Consider the following 20,776-nt stretch of genomic DNA (forward strand, 5'->3'; position numbering starts at 1 on the left):
GGTGTTTCTGCCCACCCCCCTCCCCCACTGCTCTTTCTCAGCCACTTACACAGCTACCAGTACGATCCCGCTCTACTCAGCGTGGTAGGAAGCAAGCACCCCAACAATGCGCCTCCGCCCAGTGGGCCGGAACTCACTGTCTCACTCCTCGGCCTGAGTGCAGAAGAGCAGTCAGCGCGATGAGCCAGAGTGGAAGGGACAGGTAAGTCAGACATACCACCTTCGATACAAATCCCACCCACCACCTATGAGGGTATTTTTCAAAACAAAACCAATCACACCAAATAGAAGAAAACCACCACTAGCAAGTCAGATGAGCGATTATGTTCCAAATGTGATGGATTTATTTTACTCTGATGCAAAACCAAAGATTCCACTACAGCACAGAGACCAATAATATTAAAAGGTCATGAAAAAGTGGTGTGGGACATGCAGGACGTGATGTACAAACTGGAGGATCGGGTCATTTCCTTCGTAACATGACACTACATTGTCGCTGAGGAACACATTTAAAATAACACTGCGGAACTCAACTGAAATGTGGCACAAACATGACAACTTCCAGGCATGCCTTCAAGTACCTCCCTTAGGATGGACTTGCGATCTCTAGACTTCAGTGTGGGGAGGGTTATGATTCTTTGGAAGAATAAAAAGTTCACACTTTTGAAATTTCACAGAAGAATTTTAAGGCCAAAACATAGTGGGTTCTCTTCACCTCCAGGGACAAATCGGATGCTTTACTCAAAACCACATTAAGCTTCTAGTTCAAATCCCAATCCAACCTTGTGACCTCCTGCATTGAAGTTCTTTCCGTCAATTAAAGCTGATAGGGTCAGTTTGACACCTAGGAAGAAGAAAACACCACAAACACTCATAACAAGTATTACAATCAGATCTTCAGTTTTCAAGGGCACAGATTACAGCCGGGTGTGCGAGTTACGAGTCAGGTACCACTAAGTCAATACAGGGTTATCTATAATCACCTGCAGTGAGCAAGGCATAATCACAGCAAACTTCACCTGGAGTTCAGGTTAAGAATAACCAAATTCACAAGCCAGAGAGACCAAATTACAGTAAAAAATATGTACATACTTTCAAAGGCACTTGATCTGCTTTACTTTGTATGAACAAACAACAGTGACAAAATGGTCTGAATTGACCTGCAGTTGACTGAAGGTTTTATAGGTTATTTTCATTATTCCTCCATTACCTCCTACCCACGCCCATTGTTACTAATTCCTTTACTCACCTGGTCGAAGGGTCTGAGTATAACCCAGTCCAATCAGGCTGGCATTATTTACTTTAGCCTAAAGATTAGGAGATGAAATAGAAACAGAAAACAATCAACTTCATAATACGTAAGTCCAGTACAACCACTATTTCATGCACCAGATTTCCGAAACTAAAGCAACTTCGGGCCAGTCTAGAACTACCAAAACTGAAAATTTAATTAATAAAAAGGTAAGTCTTTTCAGTTAATAGGACTGGTAGGGATAGTAGGGTCCTCGAGAATGCATGCTTAAAGGCCTCAAGCAAAATTTTTAAAACATTATGCATCCAAACACCCCTGGTATACTGAATTTTTTGAGATGTCAGTTTATAATCTCTGACAGTGGTTAGAACATGAACTCTGGTGAGAGAAGATCTGGATTCCAATCTTGCCACTTATTTTGTGACTTTGGGCAAGTTATCTGACCTGTCCAGGTCTCAGTTCCCTCATCTATAAAACGGGCATGAGGATACTACTCACCACATGGAGTAGTTGGGAGGATTAAATGAGATATTACACATTAAGCCCTTAGCACAGTACCTGAAATTTAAGAGCTCAATTAGTGTCATTATTAATTAGAATTACTAATAGCAACAGGAATAGTAATCAAATCCCGTGAATTTACAGATCAGAAAATTTTGAGGCCGAAGAGATAAAAGGACTCCAGAAGGTCAGACAACAGCCTGGGAGGCTCTGGGACTAGAATCCACGCTCCCAGACCCGAGGTAAAACACTCTTCACCACACGGCAACCCGCTCACTGAAGTTCAGAGAACACGCATGCAACCACCCGATCACAACATCCATTCAAACTCAGCTGCGGCCCAGTCTGGCAGCACTTCTTACAGACAGAGAAGTCCTACAGTCCAGCTTGTACTTAGCAGCGATGCCGAAACGGGTATTGTTACTGCCAGCCGTCCAAGCAAGGTTTATCGACGTTTCAATCTTCTCGTTAACCTTCTGGTAGATAGACCCGCCAAATTCAGTGCCATCATTCCTATTTTCATGGTATAAGAAAAAGTCATAAATATCTTGTTTGTACCACTCTTACGATATGGAAACAAATTCTGTTTAGACAAGGATCTCATTTTGCAACTACCTTTTTCAGCAAACTTCTAGTATAAATGACTATGAAACAAAACAAGGAACCAAATCCAGTTACGTAATTTATAACTGGCTAATTAAAATATAATTAACACTGGATTCATTTACTCAGCTCCCCACAATGTAAATTTCTTAGACATAATTCCATTATGCACACAGGCAGATACCTTAGGTAAATATGATCTATAAGTCTTTGAGATTTCAAAGAATTTAGAAATCTAAAGCATAGTTCAATAAAGATTTCTGCAGAACAAAAAATACAGAGTACAAGAACAAAGCCAACTCTGGACTTCATTTGAAACAACCCTAGAGTCAGAAAGCACCACCCCCACAATATCTAGGGCATACTACTCTAGAGAAGTACCTAAATTATTGCTTCAAAGCATCCCAGAACTTAGTCCCTGAGTTCTCATGGTTTTCCTGTTCGTGCTGTTCCATCAATTTTAATGCCACTGTCTATACCACTGCTTGACTTTATTTCAGGCATCACAGTGAACTGGAATGTCTAGGGGAGAGCAATCCACAACACTTCAAAAACAAAGATATCTTCCTTTGCTTTTTCCCCCTGGTATACTAACAGTGCCCAGTAGGCCAAGACATAAACTGTAATTTAAAAGTTCAAATTCATTTAACCAATAGGATGCAGCCTACAGAATTGAATCCAGGATTGCTTTGAGGACTTCTGCTTCTTCTGAATGCAATAGGGTGGCTGAGTTGTGACCGAGGGTGCCCGAAAATCTCCGCAGAATCACTGGAGATGGTCCAGATGCTCAGATCAATTAGGTGGTTGCTCTTCACGATCCAGAGCTGCTTCCAGATACTGCCAAACTGAATAAGGCACCAGAGGAAGCAGAAATATCTCCAAAGGATCCCTTTGATCAGGAGGTGACCTATGCCTGGGCTCTCTCCATCCCAGTGGTTCTTGTATAGATCCTAACCCTTCCTAAAGTTCGGGGTACAGGCTGAGAGGCACAGCACAATGCACCCAGTGCACTAACGTCTGGCGATGTTCTGCTGACTGGGAAAATAGTACAGTGAGGCTGGATATCCACCAAAGCATATTAAATGCAAGTACGATCATTTCTAACCTTCTCAACATGCTAACGGCTACCATCTTTTTGGGCAACTGCGCCAGTGCTAAAGGCAGATGAATTATAAACACTCACACGTGAGTGTGCAGCTGGAAGTCTGCAGCCTTGTAACCCAGGGCGAAATTATTCTGTGACAGTTTGGATTTGGCTGTGTCAAAACTCATCTGATAGCCAGCAAGCCAACCTTCAAAGGCTAACACAGCCCAGCCATAGATGGTTGGTCCAGAAAAATCTATATCAACATTACTGCCAAGACTGAAACAATCCCGTTTGTAAGAGGCCTTCAATTTTCCACTCTTCTTTCTGTAAGAAATAAAAACAACACAATGAAAACAACATGAGTTTCTACTACTGTCCAGAAATCTTCAGAGTAAGATCCCCTCTCTCCCCCAATGTAAATACTATTTCAGTAGATGGCATACATACAGTAAAGTTTCAAATGACAGCTCTACAAATATAATTTTGTTAGGATTAGAAATGCATATACTGCGGCGCCTGGGTGGCTCAGTCGGTTAAGCATCTGCCTTCGCCTCAGGTCATGATCCCAGGATTCTGGGGTTGAGCCTGACATCAGGCTCCCTCTCAGCGGGGAGTCTGCTTTCCCCACCGCTTGTGCTCTCTCTCATGTACACGCGCTCTCAAATAAATACATAAAATCTTAAAAAAAAAAAAAAAAAAGAAATGCATATACTATTTTTACCTATTCTTCACTGTAAGTTCAAATGACGGGATATTTCATGATTAATATCATGAAAGCATGAATAAAAGTATAAAAAGGAATAAGCTATTTCAGTACCAAATTAATAACCTGAATATGTATGTATTCATGAGAACCCAAATTTCTTTAAATGTTTTTAAATGTCCAGATGCTCAAAACGTAACACTTGACACACTTCACTTCTAAGTTAGTAACCTATCACAACGAACACTGTATTTTCTTTTAAAAGGATACAGTCCTTTAATAAACATAGTTTTTTCCTTAGGGTCAGTGTTTTCTCCCTGGACAACATTAGATGGATGGAAGAGAACTGTGCACTTTTGAATGTCAGTACTGAGAACATGAAACTGGTTCGTAATCATCCTTGTCCTATTTAATTAGGCTTCTTCTGAGAATATTTGTCTGGAAAATAACTGAAGTGTGTGGCAGGAATGACACACATTACAGCTAAGGAAAAATGTCACTTTGCCTTTTTCAAGCACCAACTCATGTGAAGTAGATAGGAAACAACACGGTCCCCATTTTTTAGACAAACTGAAGCGGAGAGGTTAGGAGATTTCTAAAGGCTAAGAAAGCACGTCAGTAGCAGAACTACTGCCTATTGTGTTCCACAGACAGGAGATTACACTGTTTTCTTAAGAAATTAACTTCTCAGCAAAATACCCCATCCACGAATCTTTAGAATAGCTTAAGAAATATCTAGTCTTGGAATGCCTAGCTGGCTCAGTTGGTAGAGCGTGCAACTCTTGGTCTCAGGGTTGTGAGTTGAGCCCCACACTGGGTGTAGAGATTACTTAAATATAAAATCTTCAAAAAAAAATCTAGTCTCAAACCCTTCTAGTTCCTCAACTTTTCCTACTACATGCCTCTTTGTATTTTTAAGCTTTGTATTTTTGTTCATCTGTTCAATTTTCAAATCAAAACTGCATCCTGCTTCAAAGGAATCCTCCTTTCTCTTTCCTGCACATTCCAGGTCTCTATGGTATTCCTAACAGCAACCTCCTAAGTTCTCCCGGCATCTAAACCTTTCATTGCAATTCCCTAGTCTAAAGTGCTCTCTCCCTACAGTCTACAAAAACATTTCAGAGGGACGGCTGGGTGGCTCAGTTGGTTAAGCATCTGCCTTCAGCTCAGGTCATGATCCCAGGGTCCTAGGATGGAGTCCCACAGCTGGCTCCTTGCTCGGTGGGGAGCCTACTTCTCCCTCTGCCTGCAGCTCCCTCTGCTTGTGCTCTCTCTCTCAAATAAACAAAATCTTTAAAAAAAATTTTTTTTTTCAGAAGATGGGGTTTGGATAATTACCCTGTGTTCGGTACAAATATGGTATCAAGAGTCAGTTTCAATCCTTCAGCCAACTGAAAAACAAAGATTTAAAATAAACAATTAGTAATTTTCTCTTTTTTTTGACCCAAGAAACCAATTTTAAAGTTTTCTCTAACTTCCTAACAAAAAAAAAAGGGAGTCATTAAAGTAAGCCAAATATTAAGTTACTTACCGAATTATGTCTTTATCCTTCCCCTCCCCCCCTTACCCCAGGTTTCATCAGATTCTCTCACCTAAAACCATGTTTAAATGTGGCAGTCAAATTCTATCACAGCCAATAACATTAATTACAGTAAAAAACCAACAAAATTCCAATACAACCAAGTAATCTTGATACTCTCTTGAAAATTACTGTAATGAGATAACCTGACATTTAACAAGCCAACCTGAGGAATTTATTCAGCTACACACACATGTTATCTACCTATGGCAGTGTGCGCGTAGACATACCTCAAAAAACAGTGCCCTATACGTAGCAAATACTTAACAAATATCTGCTGATAAATTTTTCTCTTTGAAGACATCATAGAATTTAGAAACATTTTTCTACGGAGCCAATTTTGCAACGACTACAAAATAAAATCAAACTACCTCACTGTAAATAGTTTGGTTTACCCAGGAGAGGCTCAATCATAAGCAGAACTGGTCAGAACAGAGATGTAATGTGATAATTATGGACTCACAAAGCTTTACTTTCTAGAAATCTAAGACATATCAAAGAAGGCCACATGCAGAGAAAAAATATGGCTACCACCTAGGTTATAAGATCTCATTCACACTGTATTTGGGGTTTATAGATCATTTTACCTGCAAGATAAATTTAACCTACAAATAACTTCTAATGCTTTCTCTTACCTTATTCTCCAAAGAGATTTCTGTTCCAAGAGTATTGTCTGTGTTCCACTTCTGGGTGAAGGTAAGTCCATAGTTACAGACCTTATATTTGGTCTCTAGGTTTCCTGACGCTTTCCCTGTATCAGTGTAAGCATGACCAGAAGTAGAAAATTCCTGATAAGCAAGAAAAATCATTACTTTAAAATCAACTCATCAAACAGAAAACACTCATTTCAGAAAGTAGTGTTCAATGGATCAGAAATCAATGTAGTTTGTTACCACAATGTATTTCCTGCCCTCTCATTTCTAAAGTTCCACCAGTTTCAGATCTTTCCATTATTCCACCGCTCTTATTGATACTTCTTGTTCCATATACTCTCTCTTACTAAAATGGGAATCTTAAATTCTCTCCACTAAAAGAAAAATATCTTTACTGAAAATAAATGCCTTTACTAAAAAGATAAAAATATTGAATCTTAAGTATTTTACTTTCATGACCTGAAAAAAGATTATTCATTCCCTACCATATCTTTCAAACTATGTTAATTTTCAAATCCTTAAAAATCCCCAAACACTAGAAAGAACTACTCTACCTTTTTTTTTTAAGATTGTATTTATTTACTTGAGAGGAGACAGAGAGAGTGCTTGCACGTGTGTGCTCGCATGCAAGAGCAGGGGGAGGGAGAAGCAGACTCCCCACTGAGCAGGGAGCCCCACGTGGAGTACAAGCCCAAAGCACAGGGATCATGACCTGAGCCGAAAGCAGATGCTTAACCGACCGAACCACCCAAATGCCCCAGCCCTACCCTCCTTTAATAGAACTTCAGTGCATTAAAAAAATTGGGGGAGGGGGGCACCTGGGTGACTCAGTCAGTTAAGCATCTGCCTTTGGCTCAGGTCATGATCCCAGGGTCCTGGGATCGAGCTCCGAGTCAGGCTCCCTGTTCGGTGGAGAGCCTGCTTCTCCCTCTCCCTCTGCCTGCCACTCTGCCTGCTTGTGCTCTCTCTCTGTCAAATAAATAAATAAAAGCTTTAAAAATTTTTTTTTAATTTTTATTGTGGTAAAATCCACTTAACATAACATTTGCCGTTATTAAGTGTGCAGCTCAGCGGCATTAAGTACAGTTACACTGTCACCAAAACTTTATTGCTCTGGGCCACAAAACTATCGGTAAAACTTTTGTTATAAACAATCTCAATATTTCAAAGTACGTACTCATTTTTCACAACAAAATGGAATGGTGCAACTTGTCTCTCTTTCTCTCTTCTCCCCACCTTTTAAAGTGCTTTCTATCAAATAGTAACTATGAACACCTTAAAATATACCCTCCTCCCTAGGTAGGTGTCCTTTCAGTCATATGACAATGAGCAATAGGAAACAGATCTCGCTCTAAAAGGAAGCCAACGGTCAACACCTGTCACTGACAATCTATGAACTGTCAAGAAAAAAACCTTCTGACTGGCCCTGTTTTTAGAGAACATTTTTGAAAATCTGCCAACAGTCATGAAATGCTGCCAGCCCTGAGCAGTTCTGTTTCACTGCTTGCAATATGAGTCCTCCCTTACCAAAGAGCCTGCTCCCTACCTCTAGTCCTACAGGCTGGTGAAACAACTGGGAAGCTATGATCTGTTTATCAACACCGCACAGGAAGTTTTCCAAGAGAGTATCACGCTGCACATTTTAGGGCAAGGCCTCGATACAAAATGACAAAATGCTAGTCATGTTTAATAGCCCACACAATTACTTAATGTCAGCATTGCTTTCTTTTAGTAGATCCAGCCATCCAGTGTTTTTTTTTTACACATACCTCTCATAAACTTGAAAGTATAGCATAGATAAACCTCAATTTTAGTGTTAGGAAAACTTCATACACAAAACTAAGGTAAAAGTGTAGTTAGTCTATATTTTTTCCTTGTTACCATCACTTCTTAGTTTGAAGCTCTCTCAAAAGTCTAAAATACCAGAGGTACAAATCTTAAAAGAAAAAGCCAGAATTTTTCTAAATTAAAAAGTTTAACTGGCTCACAATTGCTTTAGTTTCTCTCTAACTTCATCATTAGATCAAACAGTGCAAAATATATTTGTAACATGCATATAACATCTACAGCTCTACAATAAAGGCTAGTAAGCAACAAACCACCATAAAAATGTTACTATTAAATAGATGGCATATGATAAAATATTAAGTTGCAATCTAAGAACTGATTGGAGCAATAGATGAAATTTATCCTAAATCAATACCAGAAACCGAAAGCAGCCATAAAAACAAGCACACAAATATGCTCTGTTTTTCTTACCATCTGAATGAACAGTTCCACACCACAGCAGCATGGGAGGGAGATAAAATTTTAGTCGATTTTTGCAACACAAACCTACCTTGACCAAATTCTGAAACCCTATTCAAAGTTAATATAATTTTTCTATTTTAACAGACCCATAAAACAATATGCCCACCCTAGTAGTAGCTGCATATATATTTATTTACCACTAGAAAAACCAGGGAAAAAATGATAATGACAAACCAGGAGTATGAGACAAAGTATCATACGAATTCCACATTCCTTTAGCTCCTCTAATTAAATTATTATATCTGGAAATAAAATTAGCACTGGTTTAAATAGGTAAATACCAAAAAGATAGACAGTCAGTGAGCAGAAATCAGAGAATGGGGTGAATGCAAAGTCAACCTATTTGCCAGATTTACTGAATAAAAGTTCTGGTTAATGACACTTGAAAAATATGCCTACATCCTCTACTATATTAACTTTCAGTAAAAAAGACTTTGTGAACATCCAGTAAAAACTGTAGACTAATCCTTTACGTGCATTTTTAGTTCTATTTTTGTTTTGATCAATCATGAAGGGATAGACTAAAATTAATGTTTTTGTAAGAGGGCGATAAAACTTGCATGGACCCATTAGAACGGAAGTAAAGTTTTTAGTACCCATATACATTTTCATGAAAGTATAAAGATATGATATTGGCCAAAAAAATACATATATTTTATATCTCCTGAGAATAAGACTCAGCATATTCTTATTACGAGGGGGAGAATTCTCCTTCTTCTTCTGAGAACCTTTGTTCTCCCCCCAAATTCAACCTGTCTAGGGCTAATGGGAAGATGCTCACTGAAATCTGAGCGTATGACAAAACTGTAGGGAAGACAGCATAGTGCTAAATGGACACTGACTCACAGAACTAGACTAAACAATGTTTTAACAGGTTCCTTGAAGTTAATTATGCTACATCTATTAAAATTATATTGGGTACTCACCACTCCACTACATGACTTGGTTTTCAGATCTATCTTGACCATGCCAAATCCTAGACAAACAGAAAAACACGGTAATGTACAAAATGTGATATTCACTCCAGTTTTTACAACTTAGAGATTATGAAAACAGTCCGTGTACCTTCCATATGGAAAATACACAGTATCCTCACTAGGTGAGAGTTCCATTGAAACCTGAACTCTAACGAAATAATTTAAGTATAATTTTTAAGCTCTCAAAGAAAAACAATTATCAGAAAATATGCTTACACAGTATAAACTTAGATAATTATACTAGTTAATAAGAAAAATCAAATGTATAATTTTAAAAAATTAAAAATTAAAAGATTAAGTTTTAAAAACCAAAAATAAATGTCTATTTGGGATCAAGAATATATTACTCCAAAGAAGTCAAAAGTTGTGTCTTCACGCTCATGAAAACACTGCCCTTATTTGGAGGAGGAAAAACGTACCCCCCACTTTAACTGTCCCCAGGGCTAGTCAGAGGACACAGAAGTTTTACAGATTTCTATTACTTCATCTTACAGATAACATTAAATATGCAAATATATACACATCCATACATGTATATAATTGCTTTTAATGCCTGTAAGGCACTCTACCTCTAAAGAGTCAAGTCTAATAATCTGTTGATAGTTATCCCCTTAAATCTTGTGAAGTAGATTAATGTTAACTTAACCTCATTTTACTAGCACTGCATCTTGCATACAGTAATAAGCATTCAACACTAACCCTGACCCCAAATTGGAAATGTACAACAGCATACTTACCATATCCTTTATTGAAGACATCCTTGGCGGCCTTTCCTAGGTCACAGTAAGTCGGTGTGTTACACATATCTTATAAAGAAAAATAAGGACAAAGGAATAAAAATAGCCATTTAGTATTTATTCACCCACAGTCCTAGTATTTAGTCCTGAGGAGAGGTATACAGTTCTCTCTTCCTGTGCATCATTAATGCTTATACACTAATGCAAGCAAAGTTAGGAGAAGGCATTCTGCTTCTTTACAAAGAACTTTCCAGAATACTGGATAATAAAAGGGTTTTTTCATGAGATTCACAGAGATCATCTTTCTGACTGCATTTCAAAGAAAAGAAATTCTCACAGACTGAAGGAGATGCTTTATTAAATTGGACTTTTTACTTTAAAAAAAAATATATATATATATATGCAAACTTTACGGAAGAACATTTCTTGGGCTGTTATAAAGCCAAGAGCTACTAAAGTGACAAGGTAAAATTGTTTTGAAGAACTGTAAGAACAGATGCATTAAAAATCTTCAGGGTTTTTTTTTTGTTTTGTTTTGTTTTTTTGCCACTGTGAAATTCAGCTCTTAAAATAAGAATTGCCATACTAATTGGAATGCATTCAACCAGAATATGTCCTCTCTCAAAGATCTTTTAAACATAAAATTATATAATCTTATCCATTAACCACAAACAAGATAAATTCTACCTGCAGTAATCCTGGTTACCAAAAATTGGCATATACTCTAAAGTTAAAGCCTTCGAAAACCAAAAGTGCCTTCACTTTTCACCTTACCTACTTGGTATTCACACAGCTTTCCTACTGCCGATATGGCTCTCACATTAAAGTTCTCAGAAGTTGTATCTACAAGGATAAACATACCACCCCTCTGCCCTCTTTGTATAATGGGAAATCTCTTTGGACAGCAGCCTCAAGAGCCATGTCTAACCAATTGTAGAGCCATCTGAAGCAGTCCCATTAGCCCAATACCAGAAAAATACCAGAAAAATCCAGAGCACCAGCTATCCCATGCAATTACTACATCTGAACTATCTACACAATCAAACTAATACTTATATTTAGCTTGGCTCTTAATCTGCCCTTCTGCTAAGTTTCTGCCTATACCATCATATCTGAACACAACATACACCCATGATGCACTTTTTAATTGTGAATGTCATTTAAAATTTGTTCCTTAACCTAAACCTGTCGAATATGACAGACATTATATGTTAAGAGGGCAGAGTATAATATAAAATATATATATAAAGAGGAAAGAGTATAGTAAAGGTGAAAGTGAGTATAAATGTACTGACTCAGATGATAAATAAAACTTGGTCCTAAGCCACAGGGTTTCAGAGTTCACTTCCAGGGCAATTCTTTTACAATCCAATTCCCTGCATTCAAATGATCGAGTGTAGACTATTTACACATTGCCAATTGCAATCTGATATTACTCTTAATTATTTCAACCGATGCTAGTATCTGATGAAATTTTGCCAGAAGTCTTAATTTGAGGAGATCAGAATAGAAAGGCAGGCCCTATATATTAAAAAAAAACGTTATGCCTTTACAGTCTGGATTTTCATCTACTGACAAGAGAAAAGATACACGTAAATATTTGGAAACATCCATCTGATGACAGTCTTTCAGCATTTTGCTTTATTTTTCAAAACCACTGCTAGACACTTTGCAAAAGTGTAGCCGGTTTAGTTTACTCAGTTCTGCCTAGTTCAAGCTTACTTTTTCAGGCCCACGATTCTGATGGGTAATGCACTGCTGGTATGATCAAGCAAAAAACAGAGAAGACACAGAGACTTCATGTCACTCGGGAGTAAAGCTATCATCATGTATTTCTATCAGCTCTACAAAATGCACTTGTAGCTGGCATGCACAACATACGAGGTTGCTTTAGATGCAGACAGAGGGGAAGGGTTAATTAGGTAATACTGCTTTACACAATTACTAACTTGACAGTCAGTAAAGAGCCCCTTTTGTTCCTCGTTTCGCCTTTTCCAGTTGCACGTAGAGCATCCTCCCCCTGGCGATAAGGAGTGCTACAGAGCTCCCCTGATACTGGACGACAATTCCAGAGAGGAAGCTGGGGACGGAGGGGGGGGGACGGGGGAGGGGTTGGGAGGGTAGGTTTGGGGTTCGAGGATCCAACTTCCCTAGAAACCAACCTCCTTTCTGGCCTGACGCCTATAAAGAAAGTCCTGTGGGCCCACCAGGAAGGGAGAGGGTCGCGGCTCGGCGATCCGAGCGCCGCTCCCCACGCCGGCGCTATGGCTCCATCACCTGAAGCAGCCAGGGGAGCAAGGTCCCCTCTGCCCTCCGCGGCCCGGCGGGGCCCGCTCCCCGTTAGGCTCCTCTCTCCCTTCTGAGCCCTCCGTTAGGCCCGCCTCCCGTTGGGTCCCCTGCTCTCTGGCGAGTTGCCACCCACCCCGGTCCGGTCCGGCCGGGCCGCCGGCCCCCCCGCCCACGGCCTCGAGTCCCCTCACCTCCAACCAGAGGGCCTGTCTCCGCTCCGCCCGGGCAACGCTGAAGGTCTTCTTCAAACCAACGCCGTCCGCGCCTGCGCGGCCTCACTCTCCCCGCGGCGCCTGCGCGCCCCTACCCGCCCCTCCCGCGCACGGCGTTTGCGCCGTAGTGTCGCGCCGGGGTCGCGCGCGCCGCGGGTCTGAGTGCCGAGAGGAACAGCTGAGGCGAACCCAACTGTCTGGCTCCGTGTGCGCGCGTGCGCGAGAGGGCCCGGCGAGCAGGTGGCAGGAGCAGGAGTTGAAGTAGGCGAAGAGGCCTGGGTGACCGCACCTTTGTCCCTGAAGGGGCTCGCTCTCGCGAGAACGCTCGGAGGTTACTAGTTACCGTTACTATAGGAGGGGCCGCGGGCGAGGCGGGCGGAGAGGACCTGGGACACCCCTGATGGATGCTGTGGCCTGGCTTGTTTCGTTCAGATGCGGAGCAGACCTTTACGGGAATTTCGTCCCCGACTGACTAAAATTCAAGAATGTGACCCTTAGGTTATCTCATCTTAAGGATGAGTAAACGGGGCCCCCAGGGGTAAGTGACGTGACTTATTCAAGATCACACAGGTAGCGATAGATTATAATTAAAAGTGAGAGAGGAGATGCAGGAAAGAAAGCTCTTCTTTAGAGAAGAATACCAACTAATAAATATAGAAGAAATTATAGAAAGAGAAAATCACCACTCTGGATCCACCAATTTCAGGCAAAAATTATCAATAGATGCTAGACATTTGAAGATAGTCATACAGTTCCAGAGTATGAGCCCACAGATTCCTTACTAAAGAGAAAAAGAGTACTTTCACATGAGAGAAGTCACCCTTAACCAAGTGATCAAACTTAACATCACCAGGGATGGTACAGACTATGTCATGCGTTCCCCTATGTGAGGCACAGAGGACAAAAAGGTATTATTCTTGCTAAAGGTGTGTCTGTATTCATGAGGAAACAGACAAATCCAAATTGAGGGACGTTCTGCAAAACAACCTCTGGGTCTCTTCTAAAATGTAAATTTCATGAAAGAGTAAGAAAAAGGCTAATGAATTGTTCTAGATTAAAGGAGACAAAAGAAAGGTACGGCACTGGAAGCAATGTGATCCCAAATTGAACCCTGGATCAAAAAAACAAACGGCTACTGAGAAACATTACTGGCATAATTGAGAAAATTTGACTCTATTATGTTAGCATTGCACCAACATATAATTTCCTGATGTTCATAACCATATCTTGGTTATACAGGAATGGCCTTGTTTTTAGGAGATGTATGCTAAAATATTTAGGAGCGAAATAGCATGTATCTGCAGCTAACTCAAATGGTTAAGAAAAAAACAAATGTACAATTAACAATTGATGAATCTAGGTGGAGGTTATGTGGGTGTTCATTGCATGATTCTTTAAACTTTCCTGTAAGTTGTAAAATTTTCAAAATAAAAAGTTGGGGAGAAAAAAGCCCCACAAAGTTATTGATGTTCAGTCTACAAGTTGCTGCTTGAATCAGTAGGCAGATATCATTATTTGCCTGATGTGTGTATGGCATTTCAGGCTAATAGATAAGTAAGATAAATGCTCCCAAAGGACTCATAATGTAGGACTTGGACAAATACCTGCTGAATGAGGCAGAATATGATAAATATCATAAGCAAAGCAGTATAACTTAGTAGGCTAAATAAAATGAGCTTTGGATCCAAGGAGGCTGAGTTTGTATCCTAGACGGGCCAATTCTTTGGTCTTAGGCAAGCAACTTAACCTCTCTATGCCTCAGTCTCTACCTCTGTGAGATAGAACTAAACAGGATCTACTTCAGAGGATTGAGCGGATAGAAAATAAAATAAGGTATTTATAGCATATAACAATCTACCTGGCATATGGTAAATGTTCATTAGTTAATAACAGATGAAAACGAATGTGCTGTAAGAGTTTAAAAGTTACACAAAGATGTTATACACACACACACACATATATTAGAGCCACACTTCAGCCTGCGCTTCGGCACAGACCTGGCTTTTGTCAGATACAGCAGGCCCTTAAAGGCTATTATAAGGAACACTTGAATGGGAATTTGGCAGCACTCCTTCCCTCAGCTTCTGTTATCCAAAGATCTTTCTTCTGAAAGGACCTGACAACACCACTCCTAGGTCATGCAGAGAGACTTTCTCAGGAAGGTGATGAAAGAAAGTATTAAGGAAAACAGCTGCCACCGAGGAAATCCTTCCTTTGCTTCATGTCCCTCTAGTCCTGTCCACTTAGCTGGATCCAGGTTCATGCTCAATGTCCATAGCAAGACCCTGGCCTTGATCACCTTGAAACTACAGCCAGTTCTCATTCCCCCACCCGCACTGGGATCTAAACCCTTGGAACCTTCTTAGTCCAAATCCTAGTAACATGGCATTCTTCTCCTATAAAGTCTCTCGAAACAGGATTTTAGAGGAGGGAAGAGCTTTTAGACTCCTTCATTGGTAAGACATTTGCTAAGTACTTGCTATGTGTAGGGCACCATGCTCGGAGCCAATGTAGGAGGAAACAGCCCTACGTGTCAGTGCTGTCTGGGTCCAGAGGCCCATGTCGCCTTGAGGGCGAGCAGTTTCCCAGTACAAATCACCTGCTTGAGTCAAGACAGCCACTGATCTGCCTCCATTACCTTTTTGAGAGAAAAATCTCAGAAGGTTAGTACAGTTTTACCCTCAGAAACAAAAATCAACCGAAGAGCAGAGGCCTCACTGTGAAGATTTGGTAGTTCAATTATGCTAAATGTAAAAAATAAGATTCTGAAGCCCGCGGTATTATTTAATTCCCTGTTTCTTTTCATTAAAGCAAAAGGGCTCACTTGTCTGTTTTCAAGGACCCCAAATTCTGATGAGGGGTGAGGACTCCCTAGTTACTGAGCAGCTGAAGGCATCTTTGAAGAGGAGGAGGTGCAAACCATGTCCCTTGGCCTTCTACAGGGAGTCTGCAGGGTGCAGAGGGACCTGGCGGTGGAAGCCCCTCAGGGTGCTGAGGGAGGAGACTGAGGCGGCTCCGAGGAAGTGATGTCTCAGAATGGCTCAGGTAGACAACAGGGGAATGACTTCCAGGGCAGAGGGACAGAGTGATCAAAGATGTCAATACACCATACCCCGAAATCCCATGTCTAGGGGCTCGTCTCAAGGAAACAATCATAGATGTGTGCAAAGACTTCTCTTAAATAGCTTGAATGATTTAGAATAGCAAAAATTTAAAAACAACCTAAGTGGTCAACATTTAGAGGATTCATTAAATAAACTGTAATATACCTGTATTCCGGGTTATGGTACAGCCGAATGTTGTGATTAATATTTGATGATCGGAGGAAAAGGTTCAGTGAAAAACAAAGAGGAGGAAGCAAAAGTAAACACAATGTAATCCCAAATTGTGTGTGTGTGTGTTGTAATTTTACCTTAAGAAGAAGCAATGGAGGGGTGCCTGGGTGGCTCAGTCTGTTAAGTGTCTGCTTTCATGATCCTGGGAGGGAGTCCCACATCTGGCTCCCTGCTCAACAGGGGAGTCTGCTTCTCCCTCTCTCTCTGCCCCTCCCCCTGCTTCTGCTGTCTCTTTCTCAAATAAATATTTTTTTTTATTCTTAAAAAGATTTTATCTATTTATTTGTCAGGGAGAGAGCCCAAGCAGAAGGAGTGGCAGGCTCCCCACCGAGCAAGGAGCCCAATGCAGAGCTCCATCCCAGGACCCTGGGATCATGACCTGAGCTGAAGGCAGACGCTTCAATGGCTGAGCCACCCAGGCGTCCCTCTCTCAAATAAGTAAATAAAATCTTTAAATAAAAAAAAAGAAGCAATGGAATGATAACCATAAACATCAGTGCTGGAGAGGCAGACAGGGTGACTGGATAGAGGAGGTGCACCTGGGGCGGTATAGGCATTAGTAATGGCTAGTTCTGGAGCTGGTGATAGATCAATTATATTGTATATTAAATAAATAAATGTTATATGTATATGTACTTGCATAAAGAAATTGGGAGAATTTACCAAAATTCGACAGTGACTGTCTCTGCTGGGTCAGAGTATACATGACTTTTATTTTCTTCTTTACACTTTTCTGTATTTTACAAAATTTTAAATTTGGGAACATGTTTTTCAGTTATAATTAGAAAAGTTAAGGTCACTTTCCTAAGATGGGGCAGTACTGAGGTTTATGAGAAGGGAAGTACTGTTCCATGGGGAATTTCCACCAAAAACTGGGAAACGCCTCTGGAATGGAGTACCTGGCATTTTCATGGGGCCTTCTGAGGGCCCACTTCACTTGACCACAAGAGGGCGCAAGGAATCAAAGTAAAAGCAAAGCTAAACCTGCTGGAGAGCACTGGGCTTGGGTTTGTGCGTCAGGGCGATGAACCCTGCCCTCCTCTTGTTCCCCAGGGTTCACCCAAATTTTTCGCAAGGTTTGAACACAGTTATGAATCCTACAGGATTGGATGGTGTGTCTGGAGGCTGCCCTACCATGTCAGAGTCCACGTTGAAAGTCAAAATGGCAAGTTGTCTTTGTGCGGAAACCAGTTTCGTCAATGTACCACCACACGTAGATTAGGGTACAGCCCGGCCGATACAACCTGCAAGTTATCGAATCTTAACGTCTATAATCACATTTCCAGAAAGGATAATTTAGGGGAAAGGTGACATAGTCCTACAGTTGTATGTAACCCAAATATGGCAACAGGCAGTGTTCCCTGTGATTTTATTTCCTAGTGAACCTACAGCTACGTTTCAAGTGATTTGATGTTTGGGGACTTCAGGTAGCAAGCGATGTAGTGTGGTGTAGAGGAAAAAATAAACTCTGGAATCAGAAAACTGATGTTCAAGTTCTACATCTATTGGCAACTCACTAGCTCTGTGCCTGGGGCAAATTACTTGACCTCTCTCAATCTCAGTGTCTTCATTTTTAAGATGGGGACCCCCAGAAGTAAACTCCTGGTCAAATGGGGCCCACCCAGAGGGCTCCAGGCACAGATAGCCTCCTTTGGCCAAGTTGTGAGGAGGCTTGGACCACCTCCAGGGTACATCCAGGGTGGGAGCCTGGCAATAAGGCTCGATCACACCCGGTGAGTCAGATACATGACAACACCCGGGGACATGGAGTAACCAGATGAAGACTTCCCCTGGCAGGGAGACTCTAACGCAGAGGGATACTAGCACTAGGTGGGCCCCTGGAGAACACCGCAGGGAAATTCAAAGCAAGCAGCTTCCCGCCTCCACAAGGCGATTCCAGAGCTCACGTGTGCAGAGCTCATGGGTGGGTATTCTTTTTTTTTTTCTAGTGTCACTAAGATATAATTGGCATATAACATTGTGTAAATTTAAGGAGTACAACGTGATGATTTGATACACGTATATGTGGCAGATGTTTACCACAGTCAGGTTAGCTAACGTATCCTTTATCTCACATAATTACTCTCTCTCAGTTGTTAGGGCGAGAACGTTACAGCCCTACTGTCATAGTTAGCTATAGTCATGGTAGTCACTCGTTTTTAAAAATGTGCTCCCTCATAATTGGGACTCCAGGCAGGTTTGGGCTCTCCTACTGCTGTGGGGTCACCCCCTACTTTTGAGGGAAAAGCATCAGACCCCGTTTGGTCTGTATCTTAGAGTCTAGATCGAAAGATGGCCGGAGCTGGTTTGTCCTGGGAAGACGCTGCAGGCAACCAAAAGGCTAAAAGGGCCTCAAGAACTTGTCAGTTGTAAATTACTCTAGAAACGTAAATATTCAGTTAAAAAAAAAAACCAAAATTTTCCACATGCTCAGTAGACTGCCTCTGGGGAGCATGGCGGCATGGGTGAAGGGACACGGCCCCCGCAGAGCAGGGGCAGCCCCGCCACAGGTCGCCCAAGTATGCTCGCGGACTCCTTCAGTGACCCAGGAAGGGCTGTTACCTTTTCCAACTGATATGTATTGAGACACGGTCAGCTTTTTCATTTTTTCTTGTCTTTTTTTTTTAAGATTTATTCGAGAGAGCAAGCGAGCATGAGCAGGGGGGAGGGTCACAGGGAGAGGGAGACGCAGACTCCCCACTGAGCAGGGACTCAATCCCAGGACCCTGAGATCATGACCTGAGCCAAGGGCAGACACTTAACTGACTGAGCCACCCAGGCTCCCCTTCTCTTGCCTTTTCATAGTAGCGTCTGTTGTCACACTCCCCTGCCCCCCGTATTTTGTGCAACAGGATATGTCTGTGATTACAGGGCTCGAAGGAAGAAGAGTATTGCTGTGGTCTGACTGCATCCTCTCCAAACTCCTCCGTTGAAATCCTAGTGCCTGATGTGATAGGTTTAGGAGGTGGGGCTTTTGGGAGGCCCTGGGTCATGAGGGTGAAGCCCCCATGAATGGGATTAGCATTCTTATAAAAGACCCCAGAGAGCTTCCCCTCTCCTTCTACCACAGGAGGAGACAGCCATTTAGGAGCCAGGAACCCAGCCTGAACCCACCCACTGGGGCACCCTGATTTTGGGCTTCAGACTCCAGGCCTGAGAGAAATCAATCTCTGTTGTTTATCAGCCACCCGGTCTGTGGTGGTTTTGTCACAGCAGCCCAGACGGAGGAAGACAGGTATGGGAAGCGCCCGGGGAACAAGGTAGGGTGGAGAGGCATTTGGGTCTATGAAGTCACACACAACCTCATCTAATTTTTTTAGGTAAAAAGAAGGCAGATCCTATCCTTGAAGAAGGAAGCTCGTGGTCGCCTGGAGCTGTTCCTGGCTAGATGCCTGGAACCAAGTCAGGACAGCTCTGAGGCTGTTGCTGCTAGAAGAAGGGGGTCCCCAGCATCACCTCGTGGGGCCCCTCCAAAGGGGGCAATTCGCAGAGACAGCATCTGAACGGTCTCCTGGGGCTGAGCCCCAGGGTGGCCTGGGACCCCACCCTACACTCCCACCCTACACTCCCGGGACCCTGGCCTGTAAGAGGCCCTCGAGAAGAGGAGGACGTAGGCTGAGCGGTGGTGTGACAGGGAAGAGGCCAGAACCGTCTCCCCGGCCTCCACCCCGCTGCCCCCACGCTTAGTTGCAGGACATCTGACAGACTCCTCCTGAGCGGTTGCAAGGGCTTGCTCTGCCTCCTGCCCTCACGTAACTAGACCGTGATGTTTATAGCCGCTCTGGGATTACACCCTGCAACCTTCGTCTCCTCTAGACATGCCCGTCTCATCTTTCATTTTATTGAACATTCCCTGTGAGATTCTGCCAAAGACCTGCTTGTTTCAGCGACTTTGATTTTCTTTTAAGGAAAGCAAAATTTATGGAAATCAAACTGGCTTTGACACAGGGGCCCGAACACGCAGCAGTGTCCGTTCCTCGGTGCATATAAATCATGGGTGCTGACGCTCGGCCTTTGACCTGACCCAGGGCAGGGGCGGCGCGGGAGGGTGCAGGTCGTGCCCGCCCGGGGGCCGCACCCCTGCGCGCCGAGGCTGGGCCCCGGGCGTCGTCCGCTCCGTCCCTAGGGCTGCACCCGCACGTTGCTTCGGCCCGGCGCGCAATGGGTAAGAGGAGCCGCCGGAGACGTGCAGCGAGCCCCTCATCCCTGCGGGGGGCGTCGCGATGGCAGCACCGGCGCCAGCCTGCAGGCGAGGGCTGCCCTGTCCCGGCGCTGGCGGACTCCGGGGGTCTCCCGGACACGCAGCCCGGCGACCCGCGAGGCTCCAGGGGCCGCCCCGGGGGCGCTCGGCAAGCACGCCGCCGCCTGCCCCGCGAGCTCGGGCGCCGGGCCGAGGGGCCGAGGAGACGCCGTGGCCGCCGGCGCGGGGCTGCAGCTCCCTCCCCGGCCGCCTCCTCTCCCGCCGGCGTCCCCGAGCCCGAGCTGCGCAGGTGCCGCCTCGCCGACCTGCCAGGGGGCCCGTCCTCCTCCTTCTGGCT

General features: G+C 43.0%; 1 protein-coding gene across 4 annotated transcripts; it reads right to left on the reverse strand.

Moving 5' to 3' along the window:
* Nucleotides 1-321: 321 nt before the first annotated feature.
* On the reverse strand, nucleotides 322-13,018 carry VDAC3 (voltage dependent anion channel 3). Of its 4 annotated transcripts, XM_087856363.1 has the most exons (10): nucleotides 12,883-13,018; nucleotides 12,352-12,482; nucleotides 10,403-10,471; nucleotides 9,615-9,664; nucleotides 6,361-6,513; nucleotides 5,485-5,537; nucleotides 3,540-3,767; nucleotides 2,116-2,266; nucleotides 1,250-1,307; nucleotides 322-844 (listed from the first exon to the last, which is right to left on the reverse strand). In XM_087856363.1, exons 3-10 carry the CDS (start codon nucleotides 10,467-10,469, stop codon nucleotides 753-755), a joined length of 852 nt encoding a protein of 283 aa, XP_087712489.1. In that variant the 5' UTR covers nucleotides 10,470-10,471; nucleotides 12,352-12,482; nucleotides 12,883-13,018; the 3' UTR covers nucleotides 322-752. The 4 variants fall into 4 exon arrangements, with proteins under 4 accessions (XP_087712489.1, XP_045635116.1, XP_045635117.1 ...); XM_045779160.2 differs by lacking the exon at nucleotides 12,352-12,482; XM_045779161.2 differs by lacking the exons at nucleotides 12,352-12,482; nucleotides 12,883-13,018 and adding an exon at nucleotides 12,565-12,777.
* Between the last annotated feature and the right edge of the window lie 7,758 nt (nucleotides 13,019-20,776).

The sequence above is a fragment of the Ursus americanus genome, chromosome 27 (assembly GCF_024610735.1).
Source record: "Ursus americanus isolate L20-20 chromosome 27, mUrsAme1.1.p, whole genome shotgun sequence".
Lineage (NCBI taxonomy): Eukaryota > Metazoa > Chordata > Mammalia > Carnivora > Ursidae > Ursus > Ursus americanus.